Here is a 16,791-nt window from a genome sequence, read left to right on the forward strand (position 1 = left end):
ATTGTGACCTAAATTTTTTAATTCAAATTTAAAGACAAAAATATTGTAAAGAAATATTCAAAGCAATACGTTATAATTAACTATAATATTAAAAAAAATATGGCAATATCTTTCTTAGTCTTCCTCCCCCTATGGAATGAGCACAACAAGGTGTTAATACCACCATTGAGAAGAAAAAGAAACTAATCAAGATGTGCCAAAATACAAGTTACATATTAATTTTTGTTCATACAAGTTACATGGTATTTCTTACAAATTTCATAAATCCTTCAAGGTCCGGAGGAATTTCCGTTGGTGGTGGCGGAAAAGAAGTTTGGTCATCACCGCTTCCGGGCGAAGCAGCATCCTCCGCAAGTTCAGCTAGCATTTCTTTGTAAGCTTCGTCTACCTCTGGTTGTGATTCAGCAAGTTCAAAATTTCTTTTTTAAAAATAAATTAGAGCCGTTGGGACCGTTTAGGCCCGCTAGGACCGGACTGATCCCGGTCTCGCGCAAAGGACCGGCCCACTTGCCAGGCCCCCCTCCCCCGGTCCCTGTCTTAAACGGTTAGGACCGTTTAGGCCCACTAACCATATGGGCCGATCCCGGTACTGGACCGGCCCACATGCCAGGGTTATACTGAAGTGAAGAGTCATTGTGATCAGCCAAAATAGTCAAAGTGACAGCAAATGCAGAAATTACAAGGGGCAAAAAAATTGAACAGTAAACGTGCCAAACGTAAAATAGATGTCTGCCAAGCAAAGAAGTCCGTCTAGATCTGGAAAAAGAACACGCAAATGATCTTTCGATCAGTAGAAACAAATGATATATTCCTCGGGCAAAATGAACATACAGGCGAGTTTATTGTTCACTTGTTACATTGTAAAACAGTCAAAATATGCAAAACTGTGACATTGTTACAAGATTTGCGTAAGAGTTTATTTTCTAGTTTCTCTGCTGTGGTCGTATGCCTTTTCCTAGCTGCCTCCGCGAAAAAAATAACTCGGTTTACTATTCGATAGTTGTTTTTTCTTTGTTGCCTCAGATGATAGTATGACATAACCAAAGTGGACACTGCACACACTTCAAAATCCCGGTAAAACTGAGAAATCTACTATTCCCCTTGGCAAATCTGCTATTTTCTTCAGCATAGCAAGCCGGTTTGTCCTGATCCGTTCGTCCTTCTGCAAGATGCATACAGAACAATTAATATGAAGAATTAGGGAGGCACAGCTATGCACTATAGTTGCACCGGCAGATTATGCTTCAATTAGATTGAGATGCATTATAGGACAAACTGCACTTTTTTAGATTGAGAGAGGAGTTATGTTAACAAAGATAAGCAGATGGGTACATGCACCAAGCCAGGAAGCCCTCCAATAGGAAGCTGAAAAGAATAAACTAAGCAAAGCAAACATGATACTACTCTATCCAATGCTTATAAAAATTGGTTAATGCTTCAGAACTATTTAAGTTTTTCAAATCTAAGAAGTAAAAAGAAATCAGAGGAACCTACCACCATTACAAAGACCTTGTTGAAAAAATCCTCCAGCGGTTCTATAAGCTCTGACGATGCTTCAACAAAATCATCAATTTCCATTTCTGTATATGAACAGTCATACATACATGCTTCAATTGCAAAATATGTTGGTAAAAACTCAATCAACTAGCTAAACGTTGAATGTATTTACAGTGTAATCAATCAGGATAACAGGCAGCTATATTTGTTTGAATATATTAGGAAATGCTATTCATCTGGAAGGGAGGCAATACCTGGATGAGTTTTACTTCTTAGTGACAAGAAAGTGCTCCACAAAGCTTTTTCTTCATTTGTTTCGAAAGCTTGATCATCCACCTGAATTTACAATGAGAATATGTTTTACTTGATAAGAACAAACAACGCTAATAATCAGCCAACTAAACCATTGATGTTGCAGACTTCTCACTATTCTACCAACTAATCACCAGTATGAATAGAAGAGTCATGATTCTTGAATCTTGACTAAAAAGGGAGTCCAACGCTACACATCGTCAGATGACCATGGAGCTTGACAATATTAACAATTGTATTAACTAGTCAGCGGAGAAGATCAGAAACAAATTATTTATAGTTGTGCCATAGAGAAAAGCTTCTACTGTCCTACATAACACCTCAATAAATGCCTTTGGTGTAAGGAACAGCATTTCATTACAGGTGCAATTGACATGCATAGTAATTCTATACAGGAAAATCAATGGAATGGAAAGAGAGTATGTTCCAAAACTCGTATAATGGAGTATAATAGCAATTAAACTATACAAGGAAATTTGTTGAGCATAGAATAAGATTCACCTCCGCATCAACATTTGCATCCTTCCCACGAACAATTCTTGTTGGACGAGAATATGCTTCAACAACCTTAGGCAAAAGCTCTCCTTTGGACAAGGACTCCATCTATGTATGATGGCAATGAATATCAATTACAGTTTAAAACATCACAATACTTTTCTAACTCACTCATTGCTCCAATCAGAGCCAATTGTACACTTTATATTCAACACGAAACGAAGACAAAGTACATGTTTAACTGCAATGAAAAAATTTCCAACACTTGGCCACATTTTGAAGAATTAAAGCTCAGAGTTCCTGGGTTATATTTTATATTTCTTGATAAAGAGTTATACTTTATATTTCAATTACATGATATTCAAATACAGCTGAAGAGGTAACTTTGACTATGAGTACATACAGGAAAATTTACGAAAAGAGGGTTAAAAAGAATACATCATCCTCCCAATTTATGTGGCATTCTGATGCGTCTTTGTCCAAGGTCCTGGATATGAAACTACTCAAGATATCATCTTGCCACCTTATGTAGAAATCAATGACTTAAACACAACATATTGAGGTCCAAATTGCACATATGCATAAATTCTTTTAGATAAATTAAAGAATTGATAATTAAACAAGAGTAATTCAAAAATACACAAAACATTATTATCGTGATTAGATTTTCCGAATAATTAGTGACAGAATCCTAATGAACATGTTCGGTACAATAGAACATGTTCAAAATTACAAACTTTGCTTTCATAGTCGAACTATGGTGCAATTGGGGAGTAGTACGAAAGAGTAAGTTCATATAAAATTAGAAAGCCTTAATTTTTTCGGATTGTGGAGGGCAGCCCAGGGGGAGGTTAGGGGTGTTTGGAAGGAGACAACAGTTGAACATCTAGTGCAGAAATATCATATTGCAGATGCATCATGGAAACATCAAACTCCTGAACGTTCAGATGTATCTCTAACGCGTCCAATCTTTCAAAAGGACACTGCCATCAAGCAGTTATGTGGACTACATGGACTGAGAGCAATAAGGAGCTTTGAAGAGAAAGAAAACCCATTATGGCATTTACAACATAACTGCCATCAAGCAGTTATGTTGAAGTGTGTGACCATCTCATCTAAAAGCTTAAGCTGTTAGAGAGAGCACATTTTATTTACTTAATTGTCTCTTCCACAATGTATAACGGATTGAATGGAGAAGAGAAGAACTCCTTGCACCTTATGGATATAGGATATTCTGACTTTTGTTGATAAACATAAATAGAAATTTTTCAAATTGCCATATGTAATAGAAGAAATGTTGCCTCTTAAGATATGAAAGAGGCCAAAAGTATCAGCAAAGCATAAAACAAATAAGTGAGTGCACAATTAAAGTAAAAGAAAGGTAGTTACCTTGTACACCGATTTAGTTGCCAAACAAGGTCGACTTGCACGCTCGGAAAGAACAGACCTTACGACTTCAGGGCTTATACCTTTGTCCATCTGTAATTGAAAAGCAGAACATGTCAATAAGGAAATAAAGAATGGTCTTTTTCACATGGATAAGTAATGGAATGGAAAGGTCTCAAGACTGTCAATAAGGAAATGATCATACTCTTCTTCACATGGATAATTGATAAAAAGGATCACTGAAGAGATCAAAATTATCCCACGATGTTCAAATACTGGACAAAAAGAAACCTAGAACTAGTTCACGTGCTAAGATGATAAAGATCTGGAACCCTAGAGGCAAAGCTAAATCCAGCTCCAGAGAAAACAGGGACATATTTAGAAGGACTACTAACTGTGAAAAGAAAAAGAAAAGAAAACTACAAAAACAAATAACAACAGCAGAATAATAGGTGTTCATGAAAATGAGACATACCAGAAATTGCTCTAGTCTTCGTGTTACAAATTGTTGTACCTTAAATGGAAAAAAGAAAAAGATGTATCTTGTCAGATTATGACTCCTGACTTTGTGAGAATAAGCAAAGGACCACATGCATCGTATAAAGGACGAAAACTTTCCAATTTATCATTAAAGTTTACCAGGATTAACTTAGTACTACTAGTATATAGCTTATTTAATTTTCTAGCATACAGGACCAAATAGGGCTAGTGAATTTTTCCTTTATTTCAACAGAACCAAGTAGGGCTACTGCTGCAATTCTCCAAACTAATAAACGAATAGGGTGCAATTTTACATCATTGATTGTCCTGACATCTACTTCAATGGGCTGTACTGCAGCAGCAAGCTCTAAAGCCTGTCTTAAGTCTATATTTCTGTTACTTTCAACCAAGAGTTGCACCTGCAATAAAACAAACGCAACCATTATTTTACAGTATTTTAAATGACCAAAGCTTTTCAAAGATTAAGACATACAAGACCATATGAGATCCTTCGCAGGCCAAATGGATCATTACTTGAGCTTGGCTGACAGCCAGCAGCAAATAAGCCAACAAGGCTATCCAGCCTGCAGTAGAGATAGCACTATATGAGAGACGAAATAAAAATTGGAAACTGCACAATCAAGAGAATGAGATTCAGGGAAAGACATCTATCATAGTGTCGCTAGGATATTAAGTGCATTGGAGTTAAAGCATGTAGAAGTATTGCAATATAAAAACAACCTTGCATGCAATATCAGTGGTAGCTAATTTCAAAGAATAACCAAATTGAGGCAAGCAGGTTAGTAGATTACAGACTACCAATCAGAAGAAGATTGCAAGTACACTACACTTTTCGATGCATTTCTCCCTCAGGTTAATGCAAAACACGTGCAACATCTCAGATACGAATCATTCTACACTGATCTCAAGCAACAGGAAAAATATTTGCAATAAAAAAGATGTCCCATATTTTGTTTAGAACGCTAGAAGCAATTCATATGACACGCAGTGACATGAACCATACTTTTTCATAATCCTAATGACCATCTAGAAAACTTAAACTGAAAGGTGAAAAACGTTAGTCATACCTGTCAGTAATTGCTAAAACGGCCCCAACTTCAGTTTTTGGGAGCATATCTCCAGAAAATCGTGGAAGTGAGATCTCAAACAATGCCTCTGCAATCTGTAAAGCACATGACAGCGAATCTTTTAATGTAGTTAACGAAAATGAAAATAACACCAAAACAATGAAATAAATAACAAAAGTTCGCTTTTTTATAACTGAGAAATTCCGGAAGGACAGGGGCACACGGTTCAGAACTCGGTGGATAATGGGTCCACCCCACTACCCTTTTCCACTTAAATATCAGGCTTTTGTCTCGGTAGAGTTCGGACCAGTGACGTGCGCCTAACCCACACATCACGTGTTGCCCTCTTACCACTAGACCAAAGCCCCGGGGGCTTTCACAAAAGTGTGAATCTACATTTTTATAATCAAAAGAGAGAATCAATGTAACACCAAAATAATGAAATAAATCAATAAAGTGTGAATCTACATTCTTAATCAAAGTGAAGAATATACATACAAAGTTAAATAGCAGGCAATTCTTTGAAATAATGAAGCTTTGCCTCAGCCAAGTATATCATTGGGACTTAATTACATGATAATGTTATAAAATAGTAATTAAGCAATCTATTCAAAAATCGCTCAGCAATGTTGTGCATCAAGCCTGTAACATGTGACTTGACAAAGTAGACCGCAACTCTCTGTGAAAAAAAATCCATATTGGATTGCCTTTGCCTCATGAAACTGACATCACTATGCCATTACAGGAGTGCATACACATGAATGCAAACATATTAAGCCAATGGAGAAAGACGCATCTATGTATTGCCCTTAATTTATTTTTTCTAGCCTGCGGATACCTGGTCCTCTTCTCTGGACTCTTTGTCCATATTAAAAGAAATTCTTCTCTTATTCAAAATAAAAGGATAGAACAATGAACCCTCAAGCGTTGTCAAAGGCGAAAAGCTCTAAAAAGCGCTACAGTTCTACTGGAGCTTTAAGCGCAAAGCGAGATTTAAGTGTGGGCTTTAGTACAAAAAAAGGCACAACAAAGGAAAAAAGATAAAAATATATATGTAATTCAAGAAAAAGTAATAAATTCATTCATAATGTTTTCCTTAAAAACAAGTACGCTTATTTGCCTATTTTATGTGTTATTTAGTATTGTTCGATTCAAGATAGAACTTATGGGCAGTGAAGTGCACGCCTTAGTTACTTCACTACATCGAAGTGCAGCTTAAGCGAGGCGAATCGCCGCCTCCCTGAGCTTTCCTGAGCTTCAAGGCCTAAGTGCGCTTTAAATGAGCCTTTGACAACACTAGAACCCTCTCAACATATTTGCTAAAAAACTTTCTCTCTTTGAAATAAACCTCTTCTGATGTTGATTATTGCTGCTAAAACATGAATTAAACATTGATTCCATCGGAATTTGATCTTAGTGAAGGCTAAAATCCAAGAGAACCACGCATGTTAAAAGAAACAAAGATCAGGCTAGCCTCATTTCCTCAGTGCTTTGGAAGACGCTTCTTTTGCAGTGGTGCTAATATAACGATTAAACCACAGACCAGACATAAGGTAATGTACATTTAGAATAAACACACATATGTATATGATCAATTAGCAAATACTATTAGAAGATAATCAAAAACACAAAAACTAGGATTAATCGAAAATTGAAGTCTAAACTTGCCACAAAAATATCCATAAAAATGTGGTTCTAACTACCTCCTCTGAATAGCCATCTCTAAGTGCATAGTGGCGCCCCATTGTCCCTGAGAGAGAGGTAAACTCTGTAACAACTGCGGTTGCAAGATCTGCCATGGCTAATGAGGCCGCATCTTGGATGACTTTGAGTTTGTCTTCACTAATTCCAAGAGACAATCCAACTTCACTAACCAAATTCTGAACTCGTGACATTTTATCTAACATAGTTCCTAGCTTCTCCTGCATAGACAACATTATCATTTTGCAAAAACTAGATCAACAGAAATTAAGGGCTAAGAATCAACATATTTGCTTCAATCACTAGCCAGATATACCATGTGGGACTATGGTCTCATAACAAAATTGTTTGAAATTCATAAAATATTAAGAATGTTATGAAGGAATGCTCCCAGGCACATTTCCCAAGACTAAATCTTCTTAGTCTTTCTTTTCGTTCCAACCACTTTTGCAGGGGAGAATTCCGGTGTTGTGGCCGGATTTAACCAGTTCCTTACCAATATAAGTTTAAGATTACTATCTCAATAGAGATGGGTGCCAATATCATTTATTTTGCAGTGAGTTTTAAGTCATATGAAATCATCAGAAGTGAGTCCAGAGCTGAGGAATGGTATGAATGGACGGAGCGCGGCAGAAATCTTATCAGAAGAACCACTTTCAGCAGGAAGACGATGGCGTGGCTTTGCGAGATCTTGAAGGAAGCTTCGAAAATTAAAGGGAAACACGTAAAAAGATGGAAATTTCATGATCAGTTTTCTGAGTTTTTCTGTGCAAGAAATTATAACAAGTATGGTCGCTACATAACTATAATCAGTGTTCAAGGGAGAAGGAGATCAGTCATTATTATCCCGGAGAGAGCATTTAATACTGGATGGCTGGATATTGCCTTGAAGATTGAAAGATTCATTAATTACAAAGTCAGACAAACTGTTATAAATGCACCCAGAATTACAGAGAAAGGTCTTTTGTACTCGGATACTACCAGAAGATATAAATGGTCCTCCAGAGAGATGAATGAAGCTACGATCCAGACGAAAGGTGATATCATAAGTATTCCTGGAGATTCCAACATTATGCAGAATGATCTCCTAAGCAGGAGCTTGGTGGGTAGCTTGCCAGAAGAAATTTCCGATATCCCTGCCTTTTCGGAAATTTGCCGTTGGGTTAGCAGCAACTGGAAGCAGGCTCACGGCACCAACATCTATGAGATGGGCTACAATCGATTGCTTTTTGAATTTTCTTCTAAATTAGTGGTTGACGACGTTCTGAGAGGAGACTGGAGTTGGAAAAAGCATAAAATTAACCTTCAATGATGGTCTCCGAAGGTGTGCTCTGTTCCAAGAGAAAAGAAGATAAATCATGTGTGGATCAGACTTGTAGGGCTTCCTCTTCAGCTGTGGTCCCATAATGTTTTCAAAAAAGTTGGGGATTTTTGTGGTGGGTGGATTCAAACTGAAGAAGAAACAGAACTGAAAAACCACCTAAAATGGGCGAGAATAAAAGTTAAAGGTGATGGCAGTTCAGTTCCTAAAGCAGTTCCTAAAGCGGTGAAGGTGGAGTTTGAAGGTTTAATATCGGAGATCCAGATTTGGTGTGAAGCTCCAGTACGTATCAGTATCGAAGAAGACGGAGGAGGGAGGCAATCGGACCTTCGGATAAAAGAGGCTACTCAAAGTACCAAGGGAGGGGCTCAATGTATTTCTGACATGACAGGGCACGTGGGATGCTCATAATTTTCATGTAATGTGATTTGGAAATCCACACGTGACAGCTCACGTGAGAAAGGGGCACAAGTTTTAACTCCAAATCTGGATAGGGAACAACAGGTTATTAAGAGGACATTGGGCCCAGATATTTTGGCCCAATGTGTATCGGAGGAGATCTCTTTTAGGGGCCATAATCCTGAACCCAAATCAGGGCCCAGGCCCGATCCTTTTAGTGAAGAGATAAAGGCAAATAATCGAGGAATAGATACGATCATACAAATCCCATCAGGCATAGAAGTCTTCAGAGGGAGACAACAGAAAAGAACAGGAAGGAAAGAAGTAAGATCAGCAGAACCCAATTGAAGAGCTCAATGCTATGACTCTATTCGAAGACAGAGGTATACAAGATGAACTACTGGAAACCTACAGCACACACATGCAAGCAAAAGAAATGGAGAAAGCTGTTGGATGGGCAATTGAAGAAGCAATACCTCTAAACCTTCAAAGTTTAGAGGAAGAGAAGGATCCGGAATTTGATGCAACTATCTGGGTTCATCAGAATATAATTAGACTTAGCAAGGAATTTGGTGTCAACTTTCAAGGCTGTGAAAGAGAAGCTTTGGAGCTCTTTTCAAAAATCGACAACAAAAGACAAGAGAACAAAGGGAAATCAGAACTACAGGAGATGGAGACTCCAAAAAGAATGGGCTTCAAAGAGTTAAAGGGGCTGGAAATTGGGAGTAATTTCAGGAGTAATGGAACTAGAAGTAAGGGGGGATGTATCGTCATAAGAGATCAATGAAGGTAAACATTTTATCATGGAATGTTAGGGGGTTAAATCGTCAAAGGAAGAGAGTTCTTATAAGAAGTATGATGAACAGCTGGAAAGGAGATGTTTTTTGCTTTCAAGAATCCAAGTTAGAAGGGGATATCAGGGAGATTGTTAAAGAGTTATGGGCCAATAAGTGGGGGAATTTTGCACAATTAGAAGCTAGTGGGACTAGAGGGGGTATAGTTGTTCTGTGGGACAAAAGAGTATGGGATGGGGAAATTAGCAGCTTAGGGTCTCATACTATCACATGTAAGTTTTCTGGTAAATCCCAAGAACTTATTTGGCACTTATCTAGTGTGTATGCACCGAATGACAGAAGAGACAGGGAAGAAGTGTGGTGGGAATTGGCAGGGGCCAGGGGTTTATTTGATGGACCATGGGTGGTTTGTGGAGATTTTAATACTGTGAGATTTCCATCAGAAAAGAAAAACTGCAACAGAATTACAAGAGGGATGAAGGATTTCACTGATTTTATTGAAGATATGGATCTAGTAGATATGCAGTTAGAAGGAGGCAACTACACATGGAGAAAAAGTTACAATCATAATATAGCTGCTAGGCTGGACAGATTTCTAGTATCTGTTGACTGGAATGAATGATTCAGAAACATCAAACAATCAATACCTCATAGAATAACTTCAGACCACTCACCACTGATGCTTCAATGTGGCAACTGGGATCCAGTCAAATCTTACTTTAAGTTTGAAAATTGGTGGTTGCAAACAGATGGATTTACAGATAGAGTTAGAGATTGGCGGAATTCCTTTAGTTGGGAAGGAAGTCCTGACTTTATTTTGGCTTTCAAGCTCAAAGCCTTGAAGGGAAAACTTAAAGAATGGAGCAAAACTTTACAAGGAAATCTGGAGTTGCAGAAAACAAGTGTCCTTAACCAGCTTGCACAATTGGAGGAGATTCATGACCAGAGGCCTCTGAATGAAGTGGAAATTTATGCAAAAACTGCCCTAGCTATGGAGTTTGAAGACATCGCAAAGCATGACGAGGTGGCCTGGAGGCAAAGATCCAGAGCCTTGTGGTTGAAGCAAGAGGATAAGAACACAAAAATTTTCCACAGAACCGCCAATTCATATAGGAGATATAACCATATTGAGCAGCTGGTAGTACAGGGGGAGTTGATACAGAATCCTGGTGATATCAAGAAAGAGATTGGTACTTTCTATCAAAAGTTATATTCTGAAGAAGAGGTTTGGAGATCACAAGGTAATCTTAGGAACTATCCTATGCTTACTCCAGAAGACAATCAATTGCTCCAAAGTCCTTTTGGTATTTAAGAAATTTGGGATAGTGTGAAGGCATGTGCAGGGGATAAAGCCCCGGACCTGATGGAGACTAAATGGCCTTCTTCATTCACTGCTGGGAAGTGGTGAACGAGGAAGTAATAGCTGCAATTCAAAACTTCTATGACCAGGGTATTTTTGAAAAGAGTTCCAATGCCACCTTTGTGGCATTGATTCAAAGAAGGTGGGAGCCAAGGAACTGAAAGACTTCAGGCCTATCAGCTTGATAGGTAGCATCTACAAAATCATCTCCAAGTTATTGACATAGAGACTTAAGAAAGTAGTGAATAAGCTGGTGGATGTTCAACAGATGGCTTTCATTAAAGGTAGGCAAATAATGGATGCCATTTTAATTGCCAATGAATGCGTGGATGCAAGGATATTAAGCAAGAAGCCTGGCATCTTATGCAAATTGGACATTGAAAAGGCTTATGATCATTTGAATTGGAACTTTCTACTTGACACTATGAGGAAGTTGGGTTTTGGTGGTAGGTGGGTTCATTGGATTAAGTTTTGCATCAGCACAGTAAGATTCTCAATTCTAATTAATGGAACACCAGCTAGTTTCTTTCCTTCGCAAAGGGGCCTAAGGCAGGGTGACCCCCTATCTCCTTTTTTTATTCATCATTGCGATGGAAGGCTTGAATAATATGTTGAAGACGGCTCAAACACACAATTGGATAAGGGGATTCAGGGTAAACTCCAAGGCAGGTAATCAATTGGAGATTTCTCATTTGCAATATGCAGATGACACCCTTGTGTTCTGTGAAGCTGATAAAGAACATTTGCTAATGCTAAGGATCATTTTTATTTTGTTTGAGGCCATATCTGGTTTGCATATTAACTGGAATAAAAGCTTTATTTATCCAGTTCATGAGGTGACAGAGATTCAAAATTTGGCTGAAATCCTTGGAGGAAAAATTGGATCATTATCTACAGTATATTTGGGGATGCCTTTGGGGGCTAAAAGCAAGTCAAAAGGGATATGGAATGGGGTCTTAGAGAAATGTGAGAAGAAGCTAGCTAACTGGAAGAGCCAATACCTGTCTATGGGAGGAAGATTAATCTTGATTAACTCAGTACTTGATGCTATGCCTACATATATGATGTCTTTATTCCCAATCCCAGTGAATGTGGTGAATAGAATAGATGCCTTGAGAAGAAATTTCTTATGGGAAGAAAACAGTGATTAAGAAGAAAATTCACCTGGTCAGATGGAATTCCCTTACTTGTAACAAGAAGGAAGGGGGGGTTGGGAATTAAGAATTTGAAGATTCAGAATCAGAGTGTTGATGAAGTGGTTATGGAGATTTTCTTCAGAAGAACAATCCCTATGGAAAGAGGTAGTCAAACAAAAGTATGGTATGGAAAGAAAATGGACAACCAAGCATGTGAGAAGCCCCTATGGGGTCAGTTTGTAGAAGTCTATTAGAAACTTGTGGCCTAAGCTCGTTAACAAGTCAAGCTTCAAAGTTGGAAATGGTAGGAAAGTATCTTTCTGGGAGGACAATTGGCTAGGCCAGGCTTCACTGAAACAACTTTTTCCAGACATATATTTACTAAATCAACAGCAAGAAGCAACAATAGGAGATGTGTGGTCAAACCAGGGTTGGAGTCTTACCTTCAGGAGATTACTGTATGATTGGGAGATTGATCAGATTTCAGAGGTCTACAAGATCTTGGAACACTTCAAAGGGACCTCCAATGCTGAAGATGGTGTGACATGGCAAGGGAATAGCAAAGGAAAGTTCTCAGTCAAAGCAGCATATAAGGAATTCAATATTTCAAATAATCAAGTTGGTTGTTGGCCATGGAAATTGATTTGGAAGGTTAAAACTCCTTATAAAGTGGCCTGCTTTACATGGCTATTGGCAAAGGAGGCAGTCCTAACCCAGGATAACTTGGCCAAGAGAGGATACCAACTTTGTTCTAGATGCTACTTGTGTGGAGACGAGGCAGAGACAATCAGTCATCTTTTTTTGCACTGTAGGGTGACTTCACAATTATGGAGGATGTTCATCAACTTGAGGAGATTCTTGTGGGTTATGCCAAGAAGAATTCTTGAAGTTCTAGCTTGAACATAGAAGGCAACCTTTCCAGTCATAGAGAGATGGAAAATTGTCCCTACTTGCATCTGGTGGGCAATTTGGAAAGAAAGAAACCGAGATGCTTTGAAGATAGATCCAGCAATGTCCAAAAGATGAAAATGAATTGTTCAGTTCTTTTTTACTTTTGGTGTAAAGGAGAATACTTAGAAAAACATGAATCTATTTTTGATGTATGAGAATTCTTATGAGAAGAAAAAGGATTCGGAGAGCTTCTCCTATGCTTCACCTTGTAATTATGGATGATTCCACAGTTTCTGTGTAATCTTATTATTTATATACAAATGTTACCCTTTCAAAAAAAAAAAAATTGTTCGAAGCACTAGTCAGATATACGATATGAGATTATAGTTTCATATGTATATTCATTTAATAAGTGAGATTCATTAATTGCACCAAGAAAGTGCTGGTATGTCCATCAAAAGGACTAATTTAAGATTTGATAAATTACAGACAATTCTATAAGACTTCCTTTTCACAGAATAAAGAATTCAATACTAAACCTTGTATCTAAATTTAACAATAAATAAGAATTCCCTGATCAGAGAGGCCAACAAAAGCTGCAATTATCTAAAAAACGAAAAGTGTAAGATGGAAATCTAAGACTTACATGGAAAAGAATCCCTTTCAGTTGAGGACGAAATTCAGAAAATTTTCTACTTGTGTCCATCTCGTAGAAAAATTTTGCATCTTCAAATCGAGCTCTGCACAGATGCGTATGCAGTTCATATCTTTAAGCACATACCAGTTATCATAAAGAAAGCTGATACAGGATCAAAGTGAAATCATAAAAAGTGCAAGTATCTTATTTGAGCCTGCTTCGACTCCTGCATGTAGCACCTAGATCAAAACTTAGGGAATGTTCAGGAAAAGAGCCAAACTAAAGGATAGTAACCTCAGCACAGCTTCATTTCCTTTTCTGACTACCTTGTCATCAATTGATCCATTTGCAACCTGAAAGATCAAATCCATATCAAGTTACAGACACAAATTAACATCTCACATTCAGCTAAGCATGCCACTGTTTTCCACAGATACAAGATAGTGAGGATTTCTCACCGTGATGAAGTACGGCAACAGTTTCCCGTCCTCATCTGTCATGGCGAAGTATCTTTGATGCTTCTGCATCACCTGCAATACGCGAATAAGAGCTCCAGAAATACTCAAAAATAGCGATATGCAATAGCAAGGAAAATGACAAACACAGAATGTCATTCTTAAACCAGCACCCCCCCAATGACCCGCAGTCAACACATGCTCGACAGTTACCATCACCTCAATTTACTAGGTAGGAGATGATAACAGATATGCATGGAACCATGTATTCTTCCCTGCACTGCAACCGGTAAGCAGTTATATATGAATTAAGCTATTGGTTTTTGGATATCCAAATGAAAGAAAGAGAAGTAGGGAAATGATATTATTTTGGTCAAAGAAAGGACTGTTGACACATATAGTGTTTAATCCTAAAGAAAAGCTTATAGTATTCAGCCCACGCTAGCAGAAATATTACATAATCTTCCCAGAACTGTAGCATCTAAATTTCTGATCCAGAGAGAGAGATGGGTTAAAAGGGATTGTCCTTAAGTAGAATTTCAAAATTCTTATTCCCATCACCAGAGGCATTAGTATTTTCTGCACAACCCTAATAATATCACAAAATGACGAAAAGGACAAAACAATTTAAAGTTCCAGAGAGTACTCGAGTTTACCATTATAAGAAGCTCCTTTGGAAGCTCTAAGAAGGAGTCATCAAATTTGCCAAGTACAGGTAGTGGTGCCTCAACAAGATTTACGACCTAAGCATCCAGGAAAATGCTTAAATACTATTCTTCTGACAATTGAATAGGACAAGTCTGAAACTTCACCTGTTACCTCATCAAGCAAATCACTTTTCATTACAATATGGCCATGTACACTTTTCGCTAAATCATTTGAGTGCTCCATAATTGTCTTCTTGCGTTGCTGATATTTGATAAAGGTTGAATATCCAGAAAAATCATCAACAAGCATAGGAAGTACAATGGAAGTTTATAAAAAACTTGAATTACCTTGACATCAACAAGAATCCCAGCATCCTGAATTAAATGTGCATAGGTTTCTGCATCCAAAATCTGTAGTATTTTGTTGAGAGAATCCATCAGTGATTTTGCTTCCAAGGGTAAAGGAAGTAGTATAGTAATTCTCCTAAGAAAGTGAAGCTATGAATCTCACTAAAATATTTAAAATAGAGAAAAAGAAAAAAAGAACTTGAATTGAATTGATTTTTAACAACATATATAGAAGTCTTTTAGGCTACGAAAGACATGATAAGTAATTAGTCTCTATGTTGGTAAATATTTCTTCTTGATGGTAACATAAAGTATTAACAGTGGGAAAAATCTCGCTATTAAGAAAGTGAGTCTTGGGCTTAACTCACCTCAAAAGATAACTCATGAGATAAGGATCGTCCAAGACCATCTAGGGATACAACATCACATTCCCTCAACCAATGTGGGACTTCACCCTTCCTCCCCTGTACATCCAGGATCTAGTACGAGGACAACATAACATGGGAGCCCAATGTTGGGTAAACCGAGAATAGGGATGGGTTTGGCTCTAATACCATGTGAGAAAATCTAAACATCCAACCCAAAACCTTAAGGCAAGAAATGGCGTAGTCCAAAACCATTAAACCCCGTACGAAACTCTTGCATAACCGATGAGGCCAAGTATAGCATTCCCTAACCCCCTCTTGCACATGTAACTTTGTTCTAGGTTTTACACACGGATTAAAGACTTAAAATATGTTTTGTTTGCTCCATCCTTTTTTTTAAAGGAGATAGAAGAGCGGACCGGATGTATAGATAGACAGAGAGAGTTAGAGAGTATCAAAATTTCAACTGATTGGACCACTCCCCCTCGATGTCAACCATGTTAAAAAGCATATCTTTTTGGAACCCTAGGGATCCAACTGATGGGTGAGAAGCCAGACTCCTCACTAATAAAAAGCTTACAGTAATACGCCTTAACTATGAATAGTCCACGCTCCCGTCCCCACGCCTACTTGTCCTGGCTAACCTGTATTATACTGTGTTTTATAAAGCATTTCAACCAGCCTTCAGAATTCTACGACCTCCCAAATGGAAGTGTGACATTTTTCACTATCACCTCCCCCCAACAAGCATGCCTCTCAACCTCAAATTTTCATAGCCACTTTCCTGATAGGGCCTTATCAATGACTCTAAGATATTTCACCTCAAGGCCTCACCATCTCCTTAAGGATGTTAACCGCCTCCCAACACACCAAAAGAGGCTTTCTTGCTCCATCTGCTATGAAAATAGGAATTTCTTTAGGAGTATTTCCAATTTACTTAAAAGCTGGCCTATACACAATATTCAAACACTAAAGACATTCTAAAATGTCAAATATTATGGAAGAAACAAAAAGAGCTGTGACACTGAACCGACCACCAGAAGAGACGAGACTAGTAAAATTATGAAAAGAACGAAAAACTCTATCTAGGCAGGTGGTGTAAGGCCGACAGCCGAAGGCAAAAGCTGCTTATGCCTTTAACAAAAAGGTAATGGTTCTAACTTTCTCAAGAAAAAACACAAGATCGTTATGGTTCTAAAACCACGTGAAAATAGAGAAAAAAGTAAAGAGCAGTTGTATTAAATTGGGTATCAACAATGTACAAGAAGGATTCCTTTCCTAATAAGTTATGTAACTTCCTAATGTTCAAGACATAATATCCTATGATGTCTTATAAACCACAATGGAATATTGTATAATATTCGCATACTCAAATTCAATGAATCTAGACATATTCCGAACATATAACAGCATTAGTTCCCTTGATATTCAATCGTAATGAGAAAGCACACAAGGCAGATGCAACAAAAAGATGAAAAA

At 37.9% G+C, this 16,791-nt stretch overlaps 1 protein-coding gene across 2 annotated transcripts in view; it reads right to left on the reverse strand.

Moving 5' to 3' along the window:
- Positions 1–781: 781 nt before the first annotated feature.
- The window catches only part of LOC107830076 (glycine--tRNA ligase, chloroplastic/mitochondrial 2), a 32,125-nt gene continuing 16,115 nt past the window's right edge, over positions 782–16,791 (reverse strand). Inside the window, exons 21-36 of one of the 2 annotated variants that reach the window (XM_075238799.1) lie at positions 14,948–15,010; positions 14,772–14,861; positions 14,609–14,695; positions 13,956–14,027; positions 13,792–13,850; positions 13,507–13,600; positions 6,962–7,180; positions 5,259–5,353; positions 4,664–4,754; positions 4,485–4,589; positions 4,166–4,204; positions 3,694–3,783; positions 2,311–2,412; positions 1,752–1,833; positions 1,495–1,580; positions 782–1,162 (exon numbers count right to left, since the gene is read on the reverse strand). In XM_075238799.1, the coding sequence (XP_075094900.1) occupies positions 1,064–1,162; positions 1,495–1,580; positions 1,752–1,833; positions 2,311–2,412; positions 3,694–3,783; positions 4,166–4,204; positions 4,485–4,589; positions 4,664–4,754; positions 5,259–5,353; positions 6,962–7,180; positions 13,507–13,600; positions 13,792–13,850; positions 13,956–14,027; positions 14,609–14,695; positions 14,772–14,861; positions 14,948–15,010 (1,473 nt within the window). In that variant the 3' untranslated portion in view covers positions 782–1,063. The remainder of the gene's footprint in view (positions 1,163–1,494; positions 1,581–1,751; positions 1,834–2,310; positions 2,413–3,693; positions 3,784–4,165; positions 4,205–4,484; positions 4,590–4,663; positions 4,755–5,258; positions 5,354–6,961; positions 7,181–13,506; positions 13,601–13,791; positions 13,851–13,955; positions 14,028–14,608; positions 14,696–14,771; positions 14,862–14,947; positions 15,011–16,791) is intronic. The other variant, XM_075238800.1, reaches the window with a different exon arrangement.

The sequence above is a fragment of the Nicotiana tabacum genome, chromosome 19 (assembly GCF_000715075.1).
Source record: "Nicotiana tabacum cultivar K326 chromosome 19, ASM71507v2, whole genome shotgun sequence".
NCBI lineage: Eukaryota > Viridiplantae > Streptophyta > Magnoliopsida > Solanales > Solanaceae > Nicotiana > Nicotiana tabacum.